We start from the raw sequence: 15,781 nt of genomic DNA, 5'->3' as shown, positions 1-15,781 counted from the left end.
TTTTTCATAAACTTCTTTTAATCGCTTAGTAGACTTATCATGGTTTAAGCATCTAGCTAGAACTCCTCCAGGAAGTTTTTTGTACAACTCACTTGCCATTAGAGTCTTTGAGTACCTTCAAATGATCCTTCTCATCCAGTGATAATAGTGCTTCTTTAATGGAAGACCACCAATTTGTCTATCCTAGCGATTGATCAAAGAACTCTTCCTTCAACATTTCTACCACTAGGATTGGCCTTTTCACAATAGTAACATCTGTAGTTGCACCTTCAAATATGATTTTTGATTCCAATGTGGCTAGAGCATCAGAAAAGCGATCGTCGGACCTTAGGGAGTGTTCAATATTGAATTCTTCAAAAGAGTCCTCCAACCTTTGAGCCATAGCTCTATATGGAGCTAAAGATGGTTCCTTGAGTGCAAAATCTCCTCTAGCTTGACAAACAACCAGATTTGAATCTCCAATTACTCGAAGATGTTTAATATCCATTTCATGAGCTACTGCTAGGCCCTTAAGATATGCTTCATATTTAGCCATATTGTTAGTGCATGGAAAATCAAGCTTGAATGACATACCTACTTTTTCTCTGGTACTTTGGGATAGGACTATTCCAGCCCCTCCTTTAGAAGTGGTAGAGGATCCATCAAAATGTAAAGTCCAAACAGCCCCAGCTATTTCCATCAATGCAACTGCTAGCAGCTTTCTAGGTACATCATCAATAATGTCCCAACTATCTTCACCAGGAAAATTTGACAATAAATTAGTAGTGGCTTGACCCCTTCCAGCTGTTGGGGTGATTGCTATGATCTCAAAATCAAATAATTGCAAAAGCCATTGTGCTAGCCTTTTGAAAAGAACCGGTTGCCTCAAGAGTGAGTGGATTGGATGAGATTTGGTTAAAAGTTGTACTGTGTGAGCTAGCATATAATGACGCAACCGCTGGGTAGCATATATTAGAGCAAGACAAGCCCTTTCAGCCCTTGGGTAGCGAATTTCAACATCCTTTAACTTTCTACTAACATAATAAACTGGTTGCTCAAGCCCTTCTTGATTATCTTGGGCTATGAGTGCGCCTATTGCGTCATTATTGGTAGCCAAATACAGCTTGAGTGGTTTCCTTGGTATGGGTGCATATACGGTTGGCAACTTGGTCATGAGTTGCTGTAGCTGGAGGAATGTTTGCTGGCATCTAGAATCCCAGCGAAGGGGTTTTCCTTTCTTCAGCAGTGGTGTAAGACGATTGTAAGGGCAATGAGACCTGGAATAAACCGCCGGATGTATGAGAGTTTACCAAGGAAACTTTTGAGCTGCATGAATGTTGCAGGTGGCTTCATAGTAGTAATGGCTTGCACTTTGCTAGGATCAATATCTACGCCTCTTTGGTGGATAAGAAATCCCAGACATTTCCCAGCCGTAACCCTAAAGGCACATTCGAGTGGATTCATGCGAAGCTTGTAGAGTCGACACCTTTCAAAGACTTTTCACAAGATAGCAAGATGATCTCCTCTTGTCTTTGACTTCACAATAATGTCGTCCACATAGTCCTCAATCTCTTTATGTATTATGTCGTGAAAGATTGCAGTTATAGCCCTTTGATATATGGCTCTGGAATTTTTGAAACCAAAGGGCATGATGGTGTAGTAAAAGTTACCAATAGGAGTTTGGAAAGCCATTTTGGCTGCATCTTTGGATGACATTCTGATCTGATTATAACTGCTGAAACCATCCATGAATGAAAACATAGCATGCCCAGTAGTTGAATCAATGAGCATATCCATATTCGGAAGTGGAAATTCATCCTTGGGGCATGCTTTATTAAGGTTCTAAAAGTCAACACAGCATCGTATTTGTCCATTCTTCTTCTTGATTGGTACAATGTTTGAAAGCCATCTTAGGTGCATAATAGGCTTGATGAACCCAATTGTGAGAAGTTTCTGGATTTTTTGAATAATTTAAGCTTCAACATCAGGATGAATGGTCCGCATGGGCTGTACTATTGGCTTTGCCCTTGGTTCCACATTAAGAGCATGTGCTACTAGGTTAGGATCCAAAGCGAGCATTTCATGGTACTCCTAAGCAAAGACATCGATGTACTCCTTCAATAATGAAATGAGTTGAGCCTTTTCCAACAGTGGCAAAGTTGCATTAACTGAAGTTGCTTGCTGTATATTAGGATCATCACTGAGATTAATGATCTCCAGCTCCACATCAGGTGAAAATTGGTTACCACTAGGGGTTCTTCAGACAGTTCTGCCAAACCGCTAGGCAGATTTTCTTCTACCATTGGGGTTTCTGTTTCTTAAGTATAATAGCATGTTAGTGTAATGTTGCCTCATTCATTCTATGACCTTTCTGCTTAAGACCGCTAGGCCCCACATACCATCATAAACGATACCTCAAACGACTATTTGGTAGCTGGATCTGTACATATTGTGACTGTGAGACACCGTTGGGCATTTCCCCACGTTCTCTTTTCTTTTTCCTTTGATCAAACAGAGACCTCATGTCTATTTCTAGATTATTCTCAATATCTTGCTAGCTAGGTAAAGGGATCCCAATAAGCCTTGAAGTAGAATCTTCCCCACTTGGGGTAAGCTCATTGTAGAAAGTAGCCTCAAAGTAGTGTGCCTTGGATAGATTAAATGGTGTAGGATTAGTAGGGATGCGTATGGGCTTACCATTAAATCTTCCCTTGACACATTGGTGGTAGGTAGATGGCATAAGCTTGTGTTTGTGGAGCCATGGCCTCCCAAGTAGAGCATGATAAGAAAAGGGCGAGCCGATAACATAAAATCTGGTGAGAGCAACAATGGCCCCACTTTAAGAACTAATTGTATACTTCCAATTGTGCATTCATGAATTCTAGCAAAGCCAAAAACCTAAATGGGAGCCCTAGTTATTCTGCTGAGTGGGATCCCAACTGCTTTGAGTGTGCAGGTTGGAATAAGATTAAACGATGCACCGATGTTAACAAGTGCCCTTCTTACGTGAACATCATTAATTTGAGTAGCAATATATAATGGTTTACTATGATTAGGGTGTTGTACCTCCATATCCTCGTCGATGAAGGTGATGACATAAGTAGTTTTTAGGAAGGCATAGTTGGCATGAGCTTTAGCTATGAGGCAATGTGTACCATAGTTGGCAGCAATGGATACAAGAACTTTAGTTGTTGCTCTCCTTAAGTCCTCTTTGAGCCCTAACTGATTGAACAAAGTTTGAAAAGTAGGGCTTCTTTGAAGAGCAAAGATAGCTGTTAGGGGCATGCTTGTATTGTTGGCAATCTCACTCTCATCAGCCCCATTATGAAAAAATACAGGGATTGTGGCTTTCCCTCTGTGACGTTAAGGAAGTGGGTTCTATTGTACCTTTTGCTCACGAGTGAGGTTCAAAGTGCCATCCAAAATTTTCTTGTGAAATGTTCCCCGGACCGCTCTATAATTTCTAGTTCCATGACCCACATACCAATGATATCAACAATAAAGGGCCTTTCACATATCTTCCAGAGTAGGCTCTCAAATAGGTTTGAAGGGCCTAAGCACTTCGTCAGCCACCCATTTGTCAATGACAGCATTCATTTCTTCATTGGTGCATGGTATGAGAGGGTACTCTTCCTCCTCTTCCCTTTTTCGCTTCTCCCCAACTGTTGGTTCATTGGTGGAGATTGCAAGAGCTTGAGGAGCATTTTTTTTTTTTTCTGACTTAGGCTTTTCAGCTATGGATGGCTTAACTGATATGGCTGTCTTACAAGCCTTCTAGAGTAGTTGGGCAAACTAAATAATATCAAGATTCTCCAAATGGGCCCAATACTTATGAGACATGTGTGAGAGTGCCTTTTTCTTTAGCACACAAGCCTAAGGATCCTGGGCCAAATAGTTATATTTTGGTGGACTGGGCTTGGTTCACTGTAGCTAAAGGGGCTGTTTAAGAACCAAGTGGTACACAAGGCAAGCTTCCTACAATACACATAAACTAGCAAACGAGAATATTTGTATTGAATAACAATGAAAACATGGAAAAGGAATGCAAAGTAATTAGGAAATACACACAAAACAATTGTTAAGGATCCTCAAATTAATAAGAAATACTTCATTAGTTTTTCTTAATTGTGAATTACAAATGTGCTCACTAAGATGTGATACAAAGTTCAAATAAGCTCAAAAATTACAGACTTTGATGGCCATCCAAGCCTCTAAGACTTGCAAAGTTTGAATTCTTTTGAATCCAAGTATGTGCTATAGTGGCTATTTCTGGGATATCGGGAGATGTTCCTCTGTTTTTCTTAAATTTTACAGAGTTCTAATGGCTCTGTTATGATATTCTTCCTACTGAAAATCCCCCGTTCTCAATATGGGTTTTCTCTTCCTTTTATAGTGTGTTTTCTAGGGCTCCGAGGTACTAGTGATTTCTCTCTTTTACCCTTCAGAGCTCGTGCTAAAACAGTTGCACAGGGGCTGGTTTCTTCCCTTTTTTTCTCATAGTTTTCATTTTTTAGTGCTGTTTCTCTAAAAGTCACTTGTTGACTTTCCATTCCGGAGCATCCTTGGGCAGTTGACTTTCAATCTCTCTTTTTTCAAGGTTTTTTTACTTTTCAGATTTAGCTTTTGGTTGTCTTTCCTTGTTGTCATTATTTCCAAATAGTTGGAATCTTTTACTGCTGGATTGAAAGTTCTCTTCCAGTTGCTTCTACTTATGGTTTTCTCATTCTTGGTTCCTTGTGGTATAGCTCCTTTGTTCATAAATGTTTCCTTTATACTTTCTGATTCTTTGCTGCACCATTAGGTACTTGAGAAGGACATATATGTTCTTCATTTCTTGTGTTTCGTGGTACCTCTCTTGAGCTGTCTCAATCCCACATTAGCTGTGCTGTACGTCCCGAGGATCCCGGACCTCTGGGTATCCCGGCCCAATTCTTTCACTAGATTTTGTTGGGTTTTTTAATGGCCTTTTTTGCTGGAAATCTGAACATAAATAGAGCCTTAATGTTGATTCTTCTTGTTGCTTGAATTAGGCCTTCTTTACATTTCATGGAATGGGCTTTCTTGTGAAATTTTCGCCTTCAACAACACGATATCAATGCAAATCTCAACCAACTCTTGATCTTTGAACTGCCCATAACAATCAAGAGCAGCATCTCTGAATCGCTAAATGAAGTCAAGGAATCCTTCGATGGACTTTTGCTTGGTGTTGTGAAGGGTAGCCTTATTCTCCCCATGAAAATACTTTGAGCAGAAACTTTCAACCATTTCATCCCATGTGGCAATGGAACCTAGCTGAAGAGTGGAGTACCATGTGTAAGCATGATCGGTAAGAGATTTTGAGAATTCCCTTAAGCAAAGATCACCATTTCCAGCAAAAGGACCCATAGAATCAAGAAACTTGTTGACATACTCAATCGCATTTTCTTTCCTCCATCATAAAGAGTGAAGGTGGGGAGTCTCATATTTCTCCTGGTATGGCTTGCTTAGCAACTTAGCTAGGTAGTGTGGCATACGAACAAAGTGCCTTGGTTCCTTTGGCTAACTAAGCCTTTCCCTTTCCAGTAGAGTAGTGAGATTAGATAATGTAACAAACTGAGGAAGAGAGGCATTTCGCTCACCAGATTAAGGATTCCCAGCAGTTGACCCCCTCTCCTATTGTGTTCTAGGATCTGGTCCTTCATGTAATGGCTAGGGTGTTGACCCTTGAGTCTCCCTCAAGATCTTTAAAGATTCAACAAGTTCGAACTAAGCTTGTTGCATTCCTTGTAATGTCTCCTAGAGGAAAGAGAATCGGTGGTCAGAATCTTCTAAGTTGACCTCATGTTGGTCAACTTCTTCTCTTTATGGAGCTAGACTGTGATGGCTTTGTGCTGCTGGGAGACTGGTGTTTTTAGTCCCCTCTTGCTAACTATTCCGTAACCTAGGAGACATGGTAAACTCTTGGCTTCAGTACACTCCCTAGTGGAGTCGCCAAAATGTCAGGGGTGAAAAGGTTTTCTTTTTGACAAATGAGATTTATGTTGGATTGGAGGGCCTAAACCAAAACTCGGCGATGGGCTTGATGCACGGCCTAAAGACTATTGGTGAAGATCCAAAGAATTCACTATATTTTATTCCTTGGGCCTAGATTGAGACTAACAAGAATGGCCCATGAACAATCCCTACAGCGGATACGTCAGCATGGTTAAAAAACATAATGCAAGAAATGGTCCAGCAATAAAGTGTTTCCGTAGAAAATAACCCAGCGGTAAAGTGTTTCTACAGTAAACTAGCTCAGCAATAAAATGTCCTTGCAGTGAAGTAAGATAAAACAAGATAAACCTCTAGTTGTTAGCTATTTCACATATTAAGGAAAATATTTACATTTTCAGACTCATCATCTGTTAGCTCTGGAGAAGAGTCTTCTGATACAACAATGTGAGGGAAAAATTCTATAGTAAGAATTACATCATAACCATCAATAGTAAATGAATAAGTAAATATCATGGGTTCCATTATAACAAATAATGAGGAAAACTTAATGTGAGATAAAGGAAGAGAGAGAGAGATCCTAGCTAGCGCAGCAAGATTATTATGAGGAGTGTTTGTGAGCTAGGAGCTGGGGAACTAAGTTTCTAAGCTTGAAACTAAGAACTCAGTGACTTTTTTCTGAGCTTAGAGAAGGCTTAAACAGAGAGGTTAAGGAAGAGTCCTTTCTTGGTATGTATCTTAGTGCATCTTCCTCCTCCCTCTTTAAGTGTTAATGAAGAGTTTATATCATTGAGTTTGTGGGGGTAATTAGCAAATAATCTATGCTAAATCTTCCTCAATCTTCAGAAAATCTTTAGAGAATCATTCCTAGGATTTTGGCTAAGAGTGCTAAGCTCAACTTTAGAAGGTTCTTGCTATTTTGGGTAATAATAGCTGAGATTCTGACTTAGCATTGAATGCTGATTGGCCTTGGCTGATGGGATTAGAGCATGCATTAGACTAATGATCTTGGTTATGCTATTGCTAGAATTAAAGCTCCTTAGGGCAGATTGTATCACCCCAAGCCAAGTGTCAATCTTGGAGCCCTTCCTAGGAACTTTGCTGGGATCCCCTTGGTGCCTTCCAAACCACATTTCCCTAAGTTTCCCTATTTGGGGTTCATGTGTTTGGTCCATGAACCAGAGAATATACATTTATAATATGAAAAAGAATTGATTTCAAGTTGCTTCAGGAGCTTTAATGACCTGGTCATGGCTGCTCTTGGTTCTTAATCGGATGGGTTGGAGAGGACAGAAGTGACAACTGGCTGAGGCTTCCCAGTTTTCTGTCACATCACCTTTAGCTTTATGTCACATGAGAAATGATGGAATTTTAGCCTGTGAAGGAAGGGTTTAACCCCTGATGGACACGTGTCCTCTTCTGATTTGATTGGACAATTTGGGACTTGATGGGAATAGGCTCTAGCTGTTTAGTTGTGCTGAAATTTGACCGGTCAACTCTTGATCTCCAACTGCTGGAATTTATATGTGAGCTGGGCTGGCCCAACTGGGCTTTGTAGTTAAGCTTCTTTGGGCTTGGTTATCCCTACAAAACGAATAGTTTTGCCATTGGTGATATACATGGGCTTTTATAAATCTTCTAAGAGAGGTATTTCTTGAGGGATGAGTAGTTATATTCCTTATGAGTAAGGGATTTAGTATATGCCAAACAAGTGCCAAAAATAATATTTGAGTTTTGTAAGTATGTGCCAAAATAGCATTTAGCTTTTGTAAAGTAGTGCCAAATTAGTATTTGGGCTTGGAACATAAAGTAATTGTTTTTGCCAAAATAGTATTTTGGGCTTTGTAAAATAGTTGCCAAAATAGATTTGGGCCTTGTAAAGTAAGTGCCAAATTAGTATTTGGGTTTTGTAGGATTTTGTAAAAATATTGCCATGCAGCAATAGGCTTTTAAGGGTGCTATCTCGTAACGGGTTTTAGAGATACCGTATCGTAACAGGCTTTAGAGATGTGACGGGCTTTAAAGGTGCCGTATCGTAATGGGTTTCAGAGGTGCCATATCGTAACGGACTTTAGAGTGGGTTTGTTAGGCTTTTAGGATTTTTCCACTTGGTAAATGCTTTCGGGCTTTTTATAAAGATGGTATAATTTTGTGGCTCAATATGGGAGCAATATGGTGAGTATTTTTGGGAAAACCCAAGTTGGATAATATGTGGAATATAATGGGTAATATTTGTGAGAGGGCCCAAAGAAATTTATGGGCCTTATATATGGAATATTTGTGAAAGCCAATAACTGGAGAATATTTGGGTAATATATATGGGGAATATTTATGTGGGTTCAAAATAATTTATGAGCTTATGTGGGTATTTTTGTGAGTGGGCTAATAAAATTAAGGCCCAAAAATTTGTACCTCAGCACCCACAAACCACGGTCAACAAGCTCTATACCCTCATTGACTGAACTTCCCTAGCTCCTCCTTAAATGACATCAAGCTTCTATTTGGGTTCCTCCATCTCGATCGTTGCCGCCGCCCCTTGCCACTGCTGCCTTTGATAATGGTTCCACTCCTTAAGGCCTTTTTGCTCTTGGCTCCATGGCCGAGGCTGACACGACACACTCTCTCTTGCTCTTAGTTCTTGCATTAATGGTGGATTGGTTGGGTACGTAGGGTGGGGCTTCATAGTTTAGCTAAGACTGGGTGTTTTGGGGTTGATTTAAGGATGGACCAATTCATTCAATGATGGTTGTATGTTAGATATTAATTCCAAAATGTAAGGTGATAATTTTGTGGATTGGTCGTGGTTATGGGTAAGGGCTTTGAGTGAGGTTTGGATAGTTTCATGCATGTCTTCTTCAAAACTAATGATCGATGATCTTGAATTTTGCCTTGGTTCAATGTGGTATATTTTGCTACTTCTATTCAGAAGATGATAGTACTTGATTCGCTTGATTTCCATGGAGAGTTCCTTTTCAAGAGAAACACATCTCATATTTGTAACAAATAACAATAAAAAAACTTGTTTCAATTTTTGGTTCATTTGTAGAAACAAATAACAATTAGAATGAAACCAACTTTCTCCATCTGGGTTTGTTTTTCCTTCTTTGTTTGGTTACCAAGAAAGTCATTGCTAGCGAATGAAAATTTATTAGATTTTGTGTGTTTTAAAATTTCAATTTCTTATTAGCATTTTTTTATTCGGATGTTTCTCAATTTTACGGAGGTGAAATGTTGTAGAATGTATTTATGAATTGAAGGTTTTAAGATAGAAAAATCAAGAAAGTGATTTTGTATTTGATTGTCAATAAAGTATGAGAAAATGTAAGAAAAAATTGCAATGTTGTATTGTTGTTAGTTGCTATTTTTTTTTTTTTTTTTTATGGGAACTAATTTTTTTTAATCTTTCTTTAAATTGAGAAACCAATTTTTTTTTTTTTTTTTAAATTGAGCTTTAAAAAAAAAAAATTTAATGTTGACATGGCATTTTAAAAATGTATTTAAAAAAACTTAATATTATTTTATTTTGCCATGTCAGCTTCAATGTTCCATGTGCACACATCATTTGTCATGTAAGCATTTTCCGTTAGTGAATTAATGGCAAGGACCAAATTGATTGCAAATTGAAAATAATAGGAACCAAATTGGCTACTATCAAAATATAGGGACTAAATTGACTACGACCCCAAAATGTAGGGACCAAAATAATGTTTATGCCTAAAAAAAAAAATTTACTTATTTATTTTTGGGTAAGCTACAAATTTGGTCCCTATACTTTATATCATATATCGATTTGGTTCCTAACCTTTTAATTGTCTCAATTTGGTTCCTAACATTTTAGTATTACGTTATTTAGTCCCTTTCGTTATTCATTGGATGGAAAAAACTGATATGTCAAACGGAATAATATTAAATTACTTTCTAAGCCACATTATCTACCACAAGGATTGCCATATCATATTTTTTAAAAAAAAAAAAAAAAAATGTTCACAGAGGTGAGTCATCTTTCCTTCTTTTTTGTAATTGTCTTACCTTCTTCTTCTTCTTTTTCTTGAATATAATTGTCTTATCTTCTTCACTTCACTTCACTGTTGTCTTCCTTACACGTCTGCTCTTTTTTTTTTTTTTTTTTGCTGAAACCTTACACATCTCCTCTTATTTACCCACAAACAATTTTTTTTTTTTTAATAAACTTTTGTACCAAAGACAAACACATATTCTAGTGTTTATATTAGAGTGAGACTAGAGAATGACTAACAATCAGAATTTGTACCACAACAAAACACTAAAGGTTCATCTTCCCCCATAAAATAAAAAATCTGTCTTTCACAGATCAAAACAAAAAAATGTGGGATCTAAATGACTCAGTGAAAATGGCCAAATACCATTCTTCCATAAAATTTTTAGCAAAAAAACACTGTTTTGGAACTAAATGGGGATCTACCACTTTTTCTAGTACTCGAGCTCACTGAACTCGAGTTCCCTATTTTCTATTCCACCGTGGCACGATGACATGGATATCTGGGTATTAAAAAATTTTAGTTGGTACTCGAGCCCATGAAGCTCGAGTACTATTCTAGTCTAATTCCATTAAACCCGAGTATTGCCTCTGTTACCCAACTCTCTGAACCCCTGTTACCCACACTTAGATCCCACTTAGCTTACTCTCTCATCACTCACTTTCTGAATCTCCCTTTCACTCTCTCAATCTCACTATATCTCACTCTAACTCTCCCACACGCTCTGAATCTCCCTCTCAATCTCGCTCTCGCTATCATTCTTAGTCTCCCTCTTGGTCTCGTTCTCCCTTTTAGTCTCGGTCTCGGTCTCGTTCTCACTCAATTTGCATCTTCAGTTTGTATCTTCGGTTTGCATTTTCAGTTTGCATCTTCAAGTTGGAATCACAAGGTATGTCTCACTCAATTTGCATCTTCAGTTTGAGCATTGGGTATTTGTGGGTATTTTTGGGAGAGTTAGAGTGAGATGATAGCGAGATTGAGAAAGTGAGAGTGAGTTGATAGCGAGATTGAGAGAGTGAGAGGGAGGTTAAGTATTTGTGGGTATTTGTGGGATTTTTTGTGAAGGTTTTTGGTATAAAGTTTTCTATTTTGTTGTTTGTTGCTGTGGAAATACTTAAAAAGGAAACAGTAAAGAAAGCTAGTGTTGAAATTCCCAATTTTGCAGTCATGTTGAAATGGCAACTTCCTAGCCCAATTCATTTCAATTGAACCTATTACATTATTCTGCATAAAGCTCTGTTTTTTAGTCTTAATTTTTTTTTTTTTTTTTTTTTTGGCTTTCTCTATCTCCAACCAAATACTGGGTTATGCTGTGTTTGTTGGATTTCTTTAATGATTGAAAAAAATTATATCAAATTTTGAAGGCATAAGATGAGTCTGCATGTCTATATTGATGTCTTTTATGGGGAAGAAATGGGTTTCATTTGTTGAGAAGTTTAGCTCTTAAATGATTTTACGAAACTTGATGGTTGAAATGCTGTATTTTGGGTTTGCAGATTTGTTTCTGACATTTACTTTAATTCATGTAACTAGGTTTGGTTCTTAGTGAGGAGATTCGACTAACTGTAGAAATATAAGCCATTTGTTAGCAAGTGTAATTTTTGATTTTTTTGTTGTTGTTGTTTTTAATGAACATTTTCATGTGTTATTAGAGCAATTAGTCATTGTAGGACACAGTTAGCGTTCTCATTGAAGTAATCAGTTAACAATAGAAATCAATAAGACAAGTGAATGAGGGTTTGTGGATTATTTACTACAAAAAGGAATTGAAAATTTATTAGACAGGACTGCTTATAGCACAGAGAAGGTAAGTTAGCAAATGCAATATTAAAGAGTGCTTTATTGAAATGTGATGTAAATAGCCAACAGTTGCATTAAGAAGCATAAAGTCAATTGACTGCCTAACCAAATTAATGGAAAATTATGGAAGTCCCTATATTTTTTAATTGTAGAAATGATCCAATCAAAGAATATCAATGATGAAATTGATAGAACTTGAGAACATGGGTCTTAATGAGGACTTACAATTGGTAGTAGATGATGTGCAATCGTTGGAAAACCACTCCATCTTTCATTTCCACTGCCAGGTGCCAACCAGTATCATATGCTTTATAGTGATGGTGATTTCACCTTCAAAATGAGTCAATTTCATTACCATATCATCTCTTATTAGCTAAAAATCCCTTTTTATTGGACTGGATTGCTATGATAGAGAATACTATTAATAATGGGCATTTACAACACAAGAAATATGATCTCCCATTTTAGTTTGTAATTTTCGAAATCAAAATTAATATGATGTGGGTATTTTGGGTATTTTTTGGTGTAATTTTTGATTTTTTTTTTTGTTTTGTTTTTAATGAACATTTTCATGTGTTATTAGAGCAATCAGTCATTATAGGGCATAGTTAGCATTCTCATTGAGGCCATATTTGATTTGTGGGTATTTTGTGGTGTAATTTTTGGGGCTTGATGTTGTTGAATAATGAGTAGGATGCTTGGACTATTAAAGTGAGGGTTGATTTTAATAATGTAGAGGGACTTTCACTTTAGAAGTTTCTTCCATCTGAAAGTTGTGGCTTTCTCATTTATTTATTTAGAGGTGAGAATGTTTTATCTTGTATGCTGATGTATTCTATTTCTATTAGCTGAATATGTTGTAATCTACTTAACATTCTAAAGTTTAATTCATTTTTTTTATATGAAATCAGTGAAGGCTGCATTAGATATATATTATTGCCATTTTCAGTCAAATATGTTTATAATTAAAAATAAATAAATAAGATTGCCTTGCTTTTGTCACCAAATGCCAAATATGGACCCACATTAAGCGGGACCCTCTATACAAACTGTGTTGATGAGACAGGCTGTGCATCGTTCAAGTTTGCTTTAGGATACTCTTTTGGAAGGCAAGGTATGCATTTGTCCAAAATCGTAGTAAATATATGTAGTAGAAAGATTTTTGGCATTTAAGTTTGAAGTGTAATTATTACGTGCTACTCTAATTATTATTAATACTAGGTTGCTCTATTTGTGGGAAGTGCCAGGTGTACTGACTTGTTATCACCGAGAGAAAGGTTTGCATGAAGGTGGGTTAGATGGGTTAGATCCATGAATTGCCACTTATATCATAGATGCGAGGTTAGATGGGCTACTTCGGGTACCACATATGGACCTTAACCATGCATTGATCACAGTGTTGGTGGATATATGGCGGCCGGAGACACACTCATTTCACTTGCCCCATGGTGAGATGACCATCACGCTACAAGATATGGAGGTTATAATGGGAGTACCTGTAGATGGCTTGTTGGTGGTGGGATATACCCAAAAGGACAATTGGGGCGAACTCTGCAACGACTTGCTAAGGCATAGGCCGCTGAACAAAGAAGTCGGTGGTAATAAGAACACTGTAGTGATGGAAGGGCTGAGGGTAAAAGCCAAATGGCTTGAGAAGCGGTTTAGCAACCCTTTCCCGACTGACACCATTAAGGTGCTTGTGCAGCAACATGTTCAGTTTTACATACTGGGGATGTTTGGTGGTATGGTGTTTATGGACAAGTTTGGTGAACAAGTCTCAATTATGTATCTGCAATTTTTCAATCCAATCAGCAACGGAAAGAATTATAGTTGGGGTAGTGCAGTACTAAGTTGGCTATATAGACACCTCTGTAAGGCATTAGAGAAGACAACCAAGCAAATTGGCGGTGCACTGCTATTGGTGTAGTTTTGGGTGTGGGCGAGGTTTCCACATGTATGTCCTGTGATGAGGCATCCACACCAGGCATTGCCCTCAGGTCCACTTGCTATTAGGTATGTAGGATCTTAGATAGTTACCGTTTTACATTTTCGAATTAACTTTTTTCGCATGAGAATTATGTAGTAACTAATATGAAGGTTATGTCTGTGTTGTTTGCTAGATGGAAAGGAGCTAAGATAACAATTGAACATGCAATGCACGTCCTACGCACCTACCGTGTGTCGCTTGCTTCGCTACAGCCATATCAAGTATCGTGTCTTACAAGTGGGAACCGCTTTGGCATGTAGTTGTTGTACTTACAATTCACTTTGGAATGAATAAACATTTTTTATTTTAGAGTTACATGTATTATTCACATTCGTTACACATTTTTTCTAATTATATTGTTAATATAGTTGTTTGCATTTGTTGGATCATTGCAGATTGTCTGGGAGCTGTACAAAAATTATTCGGGTTTCCTACCCGCATATTGTATGGCAAGCTAACACATATGGAGGTCTATCGTGCTACTTATACATTTTTGGGTGGTTGAAGGCCATCACCCCGAACGTGTTCTCCGATAGTTTGGGATGAAGCAAGGCATACCAGTCGATGTTGATACTTCAACTGAACTTCACAAGATAACACTCTAAGGCAAGTAGCATAAAAACTGGGCCTAAGAACATGCCACACATATTGCTAAATGGGCTGCGCATGCCACAATTGGGGAGATGAGCTACAATGATGAGTATATAGTGTGGTTTCATCCCCGCACTCTTCGCCATATTACAAAAGAGACCTCGTATTGGGACACTTTGGTAAGTATACAAAGACTGATTTGTTATAAATGTACATCACTTCGCATAGTTTAGTTCAACCTACTAACACTACTTTTGTATATTTGCGATAGGTTGAATCACAGTTGAGGATTATGGTGAAGTGCAAACCATGGTCTGAGATCTACACCGACTGTATTAATGCCTTGTAATCTATTGAAAAGATCAGTCGGTTGACCTTGGATAATGCACATGATGTGGGCAACACAAGTGAACCAGTTGTAGGATGTGGTTCGCAAACAGGTGGACGTCAAGGGCATAGAGGTCGTCAATCTAGTCAGCGTCATACATCTAGTCGGCCTCCCACATTTGGTCAGTGTCCCACATCTGGTCAGCATCACATACCCGTGCCCACATCTAGTCGGCGTCCCACATCTGGTCAGTGTCCCACATCTAGTTCGTGTCATACACCCATGCCCACATCCAGTCCACGCCACACACCCTTGCATGACCACACCATGGAGGATGCAAGTCAGACAGTAGATGAGACGTGTTTGGACACTGGTTATGACATGTGAGTCCATCCCATACGTTTGCCCATGGGGACACATCTCGGTCCCCATCCATAAGGAGTGATGGTAACTGCCCACCCATTTCCCCTATTACATCTGCATTGCCCACCACCCGTACGTCTCCCCTATTGACTACCGGCACTACCCCCGCAGATGTACATGGTAGAGATGAGATGAGATTCATGCTCACTCCTAGGTGAACCACCCCTGGTGCTGTCCTCCCTAAGTTTGTGCATACCGAGTTCATCCAGACACAAATAACCCCCCCCCCCTCATTAGAGGCTTCACATATTGAGGATCGGCTGCGAAGGCCGCAGCGGACACGGACACATCCTCCTAACTGTGGGATTGGACATAGTACTATAGTTTGATTCAATACTGATTACATATACTGTAAGGTTGAATTTATTCAACTATCTAATTGGCTTTATTCCGTACCAAATTTGCTTGTAATTCAGCATTTAGTAACCCAATATTTAGGTGGGTTTGTTGTAAGGGTAGTGAGTGAGATAGAGTGAAGTTTGCTCAAGAGTGTGCAAGAAAACAGAGATTCGCGGCTTGGCCTCGCGGGTGACTCGCGGCTGCAAGCCGCCAAACGCAGCACACGTGCCAAGCATGCCAGAAGGTGAACAGTCATGCTAGCTGGAGTACTACAGGACAAAAAAGGACAACTGGCCATACGGTTATCTCGCGACTGGATCTCGCGACTTAGTCAAGCCGCGAGGCCAA

At 38.6% G+C, this 15,781-nt stretch overlaps 1 protein-coding gene across 1 annotated transcript; it reads left to right on the top strand.

Moving 5' to 3' along the window:
* Positions 1 to 13,134: 13,134 nt before the first annotated feature.
* LOC115985205 (serine/threonine-protein phosphatase 7 long form homolog) lies at positions 13,135 to 13,692 on the top strand. The gene has a single exon (XM_031108174.1). It carries the CDS (start codon positions 13,135 to 13,137, stop codon positions 13,690 to 13,692), a length of 558 nt encoding a protein of 185 aa, XP_030964034.1.
* Positions 13,693 to 15,781: the final 2,089 nt, after the last annotated feature.

This window comes from Quercus lobata, chromosome 4, assembly GCF_001633185.2.
Source record: "Quercus lobata isolate SW786 chromosome 4, ValleyOak3.0 Primary Assembly, whole genome shotgun sequence".
Taxonomy (NCBI): Eukaryota; Viridiplantae; Streptophyta; class Magnoliopsida; order Fagales; family Fagaceae; genus Quercus; species Quercus lobata.
Note: the sequence above shows the minus strand (reverse complement) of the source record. Positions and strands in the feature narration are given on the sequence as shown.

Bases quoted from the DNA above. Each gene is read 5' to 3' on its own strand.
- LOC115985205 (XM_031108174.1), top strand. From the start codon at position 13,135: ATGGACCTTAACCATGCATTGATCACAGTGTTGGTGGATATATGGCGG.